This window comes from Antennarius striatus, chromosome 19, assembly GCF_040054535.1.
Source record: "Antennarius striatus isolate MH-2024 chromosome 19, ASM4005453v1, whole genome shotgun sequence".
NCBI lineage: Eukaryota > Metazoa > Chordata > Actinopteri > Lophiiformes > Antennariidae > Antennarius > Antennarius striatus.
The window spans coordinates 5,822,095-5,832,644 of NC_090794.1; the positions used below are offsets into that span (position 1 = coordinate 5,822,095).

General features: G+C 39.8%; 1 protein-coding gene across 1 annotated transcript; it reads right to left on the bottom strand.

Annotated features, from left to right (window-relative positions):
* Nucleotides 1–1,397: 1,397 nt before the first annotated feature.
* Nucleotides 1,398–10,162, bottom strand: frk (fyn-related Src family tyrosine kinase). Its single transcript, XM_068342693.1, has 8 exons — nucleotides 9,569–10,162; nucleotides 7,966–8,087; nucleotides 6,780–6,943; nucleotides 6,518–6,686; nucleotides 5,916–6,074; nucleotides 4,773–4,954; nucleotides 3,907–4,072; nucleotides 1,398–3,768 (listed from the first exon to the last, which is right to left on the bottom strand). The coding sequence occupies exons 1-8, from the start codon at nucleotides 9,961–9,963 to the stop codon at nucleotides 3,560–3,562; spliced, it is 1,566 nt and encodes a 521-aa protein (XP_068198794.1). The 5' UTR covers nucleotides 9,964–10,162; the 3' UTR covers nucleotides 1,398–3,559.
* Between the last annotated feature and the right edge of the window lie 388 nt (nucleotides 10,163–10,550).

Below are 10,550 nucleotides of genomic sequence, written 5' to 3' on the forward strand. Positions count from 1 at the left end.
TGAACAACTTCATTATCAAGTAAGTGATCCTGCAGTGCTGCATTTGTTCAGCTTGGTCACACAAAGCCTATAGCAATTAACATTTTCAACATGTTTGACTGTCCCAGCTATTGAGCACCTGCAATGTATGCAATGACTAAAGCCAATTTAATTTATACAGGTTTGTTTGCATTTTCTTTTAGTGTAGAAGATTCACAGTGCACTGAAGGGAAGTTGTTGCTTGTCATTCACGTTTTCCTACAGTCTGTTTCTATACTTAGTCTTCATATTAGTGGGAGAAACCAAGATCTCAAGCATGTTAGCAGGCTTGTACTGAGGTTTTTTTTTTATGTTCAAGTAATGCACAACATAGGATGTCAAGTAGAGCTACAAAACATGTAACATGCAACACATGTTCCATGTTGCCTCCTCTCACCCTTATCCTACTGGAGGCTGGAGGATACACCCTTGATAGGTCACCACAGGGCCATGCATCATGTTAGCATATTAATAAATTAATTTACATCTGCACAAGCACTGTTGTGACCTATGCCATACTTCAGACTAAGTTATGTCATACCTGAGAGAATGGGGGGGGGGTTTGTTGGTAGTTTTTGTTTGTTTGTTTTTTAAACTATTCATTTCTGGCTGGAGAGAATTGTAATACTACACTTAAAAATGACATGTCAGTTTTAATAACCGGGCCTGAGTCAGAATCTGTGGGATTTAAAACATGGGCAAATTTTAAATCAACTAACAATATGATCTGAAATTATGAACGAATGTGAAATTGGTGCACTGATAAAAAATAATGAAATACGCAAGTTAGGTTAGTTTTCAGATGGAAGTTTTACCATCAAATGTAATTTCAAATGTAATTTCAAATGTAATTTCCCCTAGGGGATCAATAAAGTGTATCTTCTTCTTCTTCTTCTTCATCAATATTCATAAGGAAACATCCCTGAGATCACCAGAGGAACCAGAAGCCCCATTCCACTCATAGACGGTTCTCTGACAGATGGGTAGAAAGAAGATTGAGTACCAGAGGGATTTTAGGGTGGACACTAAAATTTAACAATTTGGTTGGCTCCAAAGGCTGGAAGTTAAACTGTCACTGCGGCTGGCTTTACTTTAGGGAACGGCAGCTGGGTCTGCAGGCGGCGGTGACTTGAGGCTTCACGGAAGAAGGGACGTCAGCACCACCGTGTGGCCAGAGTGGTACATTACAGCTACAGCGTCTGGCTAGGGGTAATATGTGATGGTGTCAAGTTCAAGTGACTCGTTCTTCCTTTTATGTTATGTTGGAAATAAGACTATAAAATATGAATAAACATACTCATAAATGAATTCATATTAAAATATTTTCAACAAATCCTTTTTGTATGAGTTCAGCTACTGATTTTTATTTTCCCAATAATTTGTCACAGAATTTTTATAGCACACAATTAACAAAATCCTAAACAACAAAACAACAGAAAAGAACTTGACAAGCAGGCTCACTGTTATATGTTCTTTAAAATTATAATCCAAGATACATATTATCCGAGATGACTGATTATAAACTAAAAATGCAAAAGTTGTAATAATAATAAGCCAATCTGATTAAATGGAGGGGGTCAGAACTTGTTGGGTAATATTATGTTAACAGAGGAAGAGCAATTTCTTTCTCCTGAAATTCCCTCATCTACGTTTACTGGATGTTGTTCTGATACAGCCCTGAAAATATTTCCTGGTTGTTCAGGTTTTTAATGACAGTGGAGGAGGTGTAGTAACCACAGACGGTGCTCTGGATTCCTTCAGGCTGATCTGGACACTGATCTGAATGCAGTTTTACTGTGGTATGGTTAGAACAACAACAACAATCCAATTGAACATGATAAGGAAAAGTAATTTAATTGTGTAATGCATAAATGATACAGTAAAATTCTTACATTACATTGCAGTAAAATCATATGAACAGCTATATATATAAAAAAAATTACAGTTAATAAGATTATTCATGACTGTAAAAACAATCATCAGAATGACAACTTTCCTTTGTTCAACCAGTGTGTCAGATGCACTGATTAGATGTGCCGACTCTTCCTGGTTAGGTCAAGTGATGAGAGATAGAAGACGCCACAGATCTCAGAACAGCCAGGCTTTTAACAAAACAAACTTTATAAAGGATGGATTGAGTCCAGTGTCAGTGTTCAGTCACTGATCTACTATACATTAAATACAACACCACCCTGTTAGTATAAGCAGACAGACAGGATTGTGGGTAGGGTGGTTGATGGGTTTACCAGGGGTGGGCTTCTAAACTACTTATAATCACTTGCACTTTCAAATGACTTCATAAATGAACTAAACACTCTTTAAGGAACGCTGGAAGAGTGTCAAAGGTAAACGTGTGGGTTAGCTGTGACAACATCCTGTCAAACATCCACAGACCATTACACCACTGGCTTCACCACCTCTTACCTACAGAGATGTACATGTGGCTAACCGTTAGCAGCCATTGTGCTAAACAAACAGGAGCTCAAACTAGCCTATTAAAACAAAGTGCTGAGTATTATTATATTATTATTATAACCTCACTATCAATAAAAACAGATTTTTTTTTACGTCAGCAACTCCTGCTCGCATGTTCTCTCAACTCCTGTTCGTCTGTTGCTTATACTGCTGCTTTACATCTTTACATCTATATATGGTGATATTATTTATTTTATATTATATGAAAATATTAAATTTTTCATTCAGTGTTGTCGTCGTCAACCATTGAGAACACAAACTTTAAAACACAGGGTTTTTTTTAAAATCTGTGTGCATGAACACCTTCGATGAAGGTGACATCTAAAACATCTGTTACAGATCAGACCACCTCTAGTTCATGACCAGACGTACGACCCTTATAATTCATTATAAGTCATATCTGCAGTTGATTCAGGTTTGCATTATTAACATACCATTGATGTTAAACTGGCGTTTACCCCTCTTGTTGCTACATTAGCATCAGCAACAGAGACTAGCCCCATGAGAAACATGTGATTGTGTAATAGAGAGAGTGGTGTTGAGTCTACTTTTTAAATAATAGAACCAGTTATAGTTTGCACAAAAAAAAAAGAAAAAAGGAATCCTTCATTAAATTATTCATAACTGAACTTTGACTCACATCCTTCCTTTGCTGATCCTTCTGCTCCTTAACCCAGGAGGAGCGCTGATGATGAGTCATGTGGCTATAGATTGCAGGTACATGTGATAATAGCTGGGCAGGTAGCCAGTGGAAAGAATGTGTGCTATGCTCAGTGGAAGGAGGAGAGCCGGTTCATCGAGAGTGACAGATAGCAGCTTTATGTCTCTTTGGAGTTGACATAGTCAGGTATGAAGCCTGTGTCAAAGTGCTGGCAGTGTCGTCACTGCTGTAGTAAACACTTCCTCGCTGCATACTTCATACAGCTTCCTACATTTCCCATCCTTCATTTATCCTCAGGCAGAGGAATTATAAAGCCAGTTCATCACAGTATCGTCATGTTTGGATCCAGGTGATTCGGTTTTTTTTGTCAGCGCAGAGACGGTACAGTCCCGCTCTGCACCCACGTTAGTAACGACTGGCGTCATCGTAAGACGTCACGTCCAGGTCGAAGAAGTCCTCCAGCTTCCACTGCAGGGTCTCAAAGGTGGGTCGATCGTTTTGGTTTTGATTCCAGCAGTCCAGCATGATGTCGTACATGACTTTGGGGCAGTTAGGGGGGCACTGCATCCTGTAGCCCTGAGGAATCCTCTGGACCACCTGGAAGTTGGTCATGGCTGAAAGAGTCAGAGGGACATTAGAATCTGAGGAGATTTCCAATGGTTAAGAAGATCAACGAACAACCAAGCTTTAATAAGAAATCTTTTTCTTAATTCTCTATTACAAATAATTTTTAAGGTGAATGCAAAGCTCACCAGGATAAGGCATCTGCCCAAAAGTCATGATCTCAAACAGCAGAATCCCAAAGGACCAAACATCGGATTTAATGCTGAACAGGTTCTCGTGGATGGCTTCTGGAGCGGTCCACTTCACAGGGAATTTAGTTCCTTCTCTGGCCTCATAAACATTCTCATTCTCTTTCTAGAGAGACACACAAAAAAATACATAACTCAAATAAATAACTCAAACACACAATACAGACATTTACAGCAAATCAAACAGGACTTAAAAGATTTCCTTTCTACCCTGGAGCATCACTGCTGTGGTCTGACATTTGTTAATGAAAGTGATGACAAAAAAAAAAAAAAGCCATCTCTTCTGAAGAAGAGGCGAGAGGCGACAGTAGTTGTGACTAAATCAACACTACTGGTAAAATGTAGGTTGCTCATGACGTCATCTTGTCCTGACTCCTATTCCTATCGGCTTGCTTGTGTTTCCACTGCACCGGGGGTCAAAGGTTCGTTTAAGAACGTTTTATAATGTGTCACAACCAGGCTGATAAAGACATGGCTGGAAAAGGAGGGCTAGAATTTAGATAACACTGTTCATACGACATGTGGCGAGATGTAGTGTATATCAGAGGAGTGTCTATGTTGTGTAAAGAATATAAAGAAGCAGCTGGAGAAACTAACGCTGCCACATCAACGGACGGACAGAGGGGCGGTGCTTTTATAGAGATTGTGTGCAAATAAAGATGTAAAATTAATGATTAACTTTTCACATTTGTTGTATTTTATTTTCATGCAAAGATATACTGCATGCCAGTTAAATGAATTTGTGACATCAGGTTTCTGGATGTCATTTGATCCTATATGTGTATGCATATGTGTTTTAAACCCACCATGAAGACCCTGGCCAGACCAAAGTCGGCCACCTTGCAAACGTTGTTCTCTCCCACCAGGACGTTTCTAGCTGCCAGGTCTCGGTGGATGTAGTTCTGCAGCTCCAGGAAGGCCATGCCCGACGCCACCTGAGCCGCCATCTCAATCTGGTCAGAGATCCGCAGCGTGGAGCCCTTATCGTCTGGAATGGAAGGCAGTATAAGAAAGCTAATAAAGCCTGTTTATGTAATACATCATCAGCGTATTGACTTTCACCCTGATAATTAAATGCTGAAGAGGAGAACGCCCGCTTTGCATGTTAGTGCATATATATTTTACACCTGAGATTTCTTTAAACCACTTTCCTGTTTTTAGCTGGAAGCTTGATAGAGATAATTCCTTAGCTCCCAACAGGAAACTTTAAATTCATGCTGAATTATTTTTTTTAACTTGGAAATTGAATAGGAATAACTAAAAAACTAAAAATACAGATTCTTAAAATGTGTGATAGGGAACTGCTCCTGTTTGTGTCTCATCACACTAAGAGAAAATAATAATATCAGTGGGAAAAGATCTCAAATAAAATTTTTAGGATGTGCTTTTGATGTTTGTTATCCCTACCGAATCTGACTACGGTGGCTGATGTGGGTCAAAACATGAACTGTTTATTAAATGGGCGAGTCCAACAAGAAGCAAATGAAAAGCCTTTTCAAATAAATGAATAGAAACCAATCTCCCGTCTCCCTCCTCACTTTTGTGGTGAAAGATAAACACACCACCAGAACAACATTTTAGGGGTCTTGTCTTTACCATGCATTCATCCTCGGTAAGCACTCAGTTGAATCTGTCAAAGAGTATTAACATCTAAAAATATAATTCACCAAAGAGGAACACACCTGGAATTGGAAAAGAATTTTGTAACCAAGGAAATTAGTTTATGTGCTCCAGAATTCACATGGACACCGTGAGACTGCAAGCACAAACATCAGCTGATGCGAAGCACGATGATAAAACTGAATTGCTGCCCTACTGTAACTTGACCTTTGTCACGCAGCACATTGTTTTTCCAGGACAGCAGCAGAGCTGGACTCTGGTCCTGTCATAAAGCCTCTGTGGTTCGTGATGGCGGGTGTGTGGTTGATGTGTGGACAAGGCCGTCTTACTCTGGAGGTACTCCAGCAGGCTGCCGTTCTTCATCAGCTCGGTGACGATGTAGATGGGCTCCTCCAGGGTGCAGACGGCGTACAGCTGGATCAGCTTGGGATGCCGCAACCTCTTCATGATCTGAGCTTCCCTCAGGAAGTCTTCAGCGTCCATGGTACCTGTCAGAGGGGTTCAGTTGTGGTATATTAGGAGGTACAACTTTACTTGGACACATTATTCCTTTAAGAGAGGTGAGCGATGCTCATTATTATTCAGTAAATTTCCAGGAGCTGAAGAGTTCCAATCAGTCACTTTTTGCCCGCAGCACTTTAGTTCAGATCATATCTTCACATCTCGCTTCGAGTCACGGAAGGAAATTCCCCCGACAGCTTTTTTTCCATGACTAAGATGAAACTATGACGAGGCAAAGCAAACGACACTAACGATCCATGACAATGGAACCATGCAAACCATCATAAAGATAAAAGTAATTAAATACTGAATAAATCATCAGATTTCACTCGTCACATAATGCGCTGTTGAAATCAACCTGCGCTCATTCATTATTAATCATTTCTAAACGGTTTATTTCTTGTTGAACACATTTAAGGCATTAGGGTACCCGGTTTGAGGGTCTTCACCGCGACTTCTGTGGTCTGGTTCCAAACGCCGGCGAACACCTCTCCAAACTGGCCAGCTCCCAGCTTCCTCACCAGCTTGATGGATTTGCGGTCAATCTCCCACTGGTCCACGGTGTTGTATGACAGGCCGATCGTTTGCGGAGCCTCCATCTGTAATACAAACCATCACTCAACATTATGACAATGTGAATTTATGATGTGTGAAAGAGCAAATGGCTACAAATAAGTCCTGTTGTACGTTACCTTTTTGCATGGTTCCCCCAGACGCACACAGAGACCGTCGGACTCTTTGGAGTAATGTTCCACCAAGTCTTTGAGTGTTTCAAAGGATTTGCTTTTCGACACGAAGAAGCGACCGCTTTCGGTTTTTTTCAGCTTGTAATGCTTCACCTTGTTGTTGTCCAGCACTGAAAGACAGGCCAACATCTTCTGAGAAATAAATCGTTTCTATGAAACAAATAATGTAAAACATGGAATCTGTCTTCAGATAAACAAATTAATAAAATGAACAAAAAAACAGTAACAGTGACGCTCATTCATGTTTGTACTGATATTGATTTACAAAATAATTACATCATTTTATAGGCTTGAAATGGAACAGAATAACAAAGACTTTTCTGATAGTTTCCCGTAATCGTGTATAAAAAAAAAAAGCTGAAGCAATTTCCACAAGGAAAACTTCAGAAAACAAAGAGACAGTGTGATTTTTTTTTCTGGGACAGTTTCATGGATTTAGTTAAACTTGGTGTTCATTCCTATGATCTGATTCACACGTCTGTCGATTAGCCGGGGGGGAAGCAGCGAAGGAGCTTAATGAATGACAGTGGAAAGACTTTCTATAATGGAAAGAGTTGGACCGGTGAGGGAGGACGTATCAGAACAGAGAGATAAAACTTCCTGAGCGCTGACCTCTATTTATTTAACTTAATGACCTTGGAACCATTAATCATTTGAGTCGATTGAGGAGACCAACAATGCCAGAACTGTTTGGAAATGTGGGCTTTGCGACAGTCGAGTATGCAGACGGACTTTTCACTGGCATGACATCAAGAGAAAATACAATAAAGAAACAGAACAATATACCTGTAGTATTTAAACAGCGGTATTATTGCTTTATGACTGGTTGCTATGACAGGTATATAGAACAATCCACTTCCTTTAGTGCTTTCTTTGCATGTTTATTTCATCCATATCAATTCGGTGACTTAAAATTTTTTACTAAACTCTACATTAGAGCTCCAAAACTTTCAAGATTTAGTTGCAATCTCTTAGTAATACTGCAGATTTTAACCAACTGAGTGACCCTTGATTATTCTATTGAATTTCTGCTCCACAGTCCGACACACTGACCCCTAAATACCCGTTTTAATGCGCATGTCTCCTAAATGATGGAGAAGCCATTCAAGCCGCATCTCTTATTGTGACCAACCTGAAAGGGAGAACTCCCCCATCTGACTTTCACAGTTTCTGATGAGGAAGGCGCCATGCTTGTTCCCCGCTGCCAAAAGCATCTTCTCTGCATCCAGCCTCTTGGTGTCAGGAAAGTACCATCTGAAAATCACAAAGTGGATGACTGATATAAAACTGATATTAATCATCATCACCCCCCCCCCTCAAAAAACCCCCCAAAACATCAAGGTTCACTTTGCTCATTGGTAATTTGATGGATTTAGGATTTGTCCTTTTGAAACAATGAAATTACATATTTAATAACCATTTTAGTGATTTACATTCTCATGTAGAAGACTAGTTAGTAAAAGACTAATACATTGTCCTTATTATTCAACTGCATATTGATAATAATTTTTTATTTTATTTTAAATAATCTCATACAACATCATACATTACTGAGGGACACCATCTGTGCTGGAGGCAAGAACATTAATTATTCAACTTTTAAGATGGATTTATGTCATATCAGGCCTTTATCCATTTTATCCAACTCTCATATTTGTTTGGCAGTTGTTGTTTTTTATGCTGGATGCCCTTCTTGATGCAAACCTCTGCATTTATACAGGCTTAGTCAACTGTAGGCCTACAATTTACCGGCATCATGTGTGAAGTCTGCGGTTCAGTGAACCCGTAACAGTGACTGTACTGGAAATCAAAGCTATTTTTAAACCTGAGAAGGAACAAAAAGAAAACGGGAAAAACCAGCTTACAGCTGCAAACAAACTTGTTTTACTGAGAGGACTGGCTGAGAATGCATCCCACAGGTGTTCGACACTTCCCTTCACAGACCCTAGATTAGACTGCCTGAAATGCTGCTACACAGAATGGTTAATAAAATAGAACGCAATGTTTTCTGAATGACGACATTGGTTGGATATCTTTTAAATAGATAAATGGGTGTGGTGTCACTGAACAGATGACAGGTTTGATGCCAGGTTATGTTGGTTTGACTGTCAGCAGCATTCCCCCAACAATTTATACTCAAGTTTGAAGAAATCCTATAAATTGCCAATTCATGGATTGAAGACGTGATTACGTGTGATGTAGATATATTATCAATACAGTATGTCTTTCTGACCACTTTCTCCTTTTCCAGTCTTGGGGCCTAGATGGCTATTATGCCACAAAGTGGACGTGAATGCACTTTCATATACTGTAGTCCCTTGACCAAATTCTATCAGGTTGTATGACGTAAAAACTAAATATAAAACTCCTTCTTTGATCAACTGTAAAAATATTGATACCAATGTGATTGAAAATTCCTTTTTTTTTTGTGGTACATCAATCATACAGTGAGGGACAAACTATTTATTTTACATTACAAATGGGCTCTCACTCCCTGATAGCTTTGTTTTCGAGAATTCCTTGATGGGAAATATTAACCTGTCACTTTATTTCCTGGTCACACACAAACATTAACCAGGACTTCACAGCGCTGGCAGCACCAGGGAATAAAAAAAAAGAAAGAAAAGAAATGCCAACACATTCCTAACATTAAACACTGAAACATTTTCTTTGAGCATTAGGTTTTTTGACTAATGAAGGAATCCCAGCATGTGTGATCGTTCAGGTGTACGTACGGTTCTGCGTCAATGCTCTCCACAGGTGCGACGTAATTCGCCGGGATGTATCCCTTCTTGTTGACCGACACACCTGTGAGGGCCCGAGCGTACCACCAATCCCCAGCGCTCTGGTCCAGAGCCTCGAGCTTATCACCTGCGTTAAAGCTCAGGTCGTTGTCGGTGCGAGCGGAGTAATCATACTGAGCGATGAAATAAACTCCTGGTTTCACCGTTAAAAGCTTTGGTGGATCTTTTATCGCAGTTACAACCACATCTTTCGCGTCCATTCCTGGATTAACGATACCGGTGACATTCTCCGTTTTCTTTTGGGTCTTAACCGCATTTGCATCCGGATTTCTGAAACATCCCAGAAAACTCTGCCAACACGAATCGAACCTCTTTCGGATATCCATGATTTTGGCCGTCAATCACAACGACTCATCCTGTGTTAGAAATAATGACGGAAAATGTTTGCTGGGGTCCTCCTCGGTCATGATTCACGATCCATAAAATAAGGAGTAATATTAATATTCCCAATCAGCAGCGGTCTTTGACCTGAGTACACACCCAGCTGAGTGAACACACAGACGCTCAAATGTTCTCTCCCCCTGTTGAAGCTCAAGCGGTAAAAACAGACGCACTCCAATTGGAGCGCTCCTGTAGTCTGGGGTTTATGGTACATACTTTTAAAAGACTACTTCCGGTTTCAAAATAAGAGCTTATCAGATTTATTCTTGTGACCGTACTGTAGACATAATGTCTAACTTCCGGTGAGATGACGGAAGTAGCAGTCAAAGTTAGTCCTAGTGGTAAACTACTTGACTAACCGAGTACCGCTTCTAAAACAAAGAATTACAAAGTATTTTCACTGGGAATTTTTTTAGTAAACCTAAATTTAAATATCCGTTACACATAAAAATTTAAGTGTTGACTATCTTTGACGTGTACAAAATATCTCAGTGTCAAGAGTACGTAAAAGCTAGCAACATTAAAAGTATGT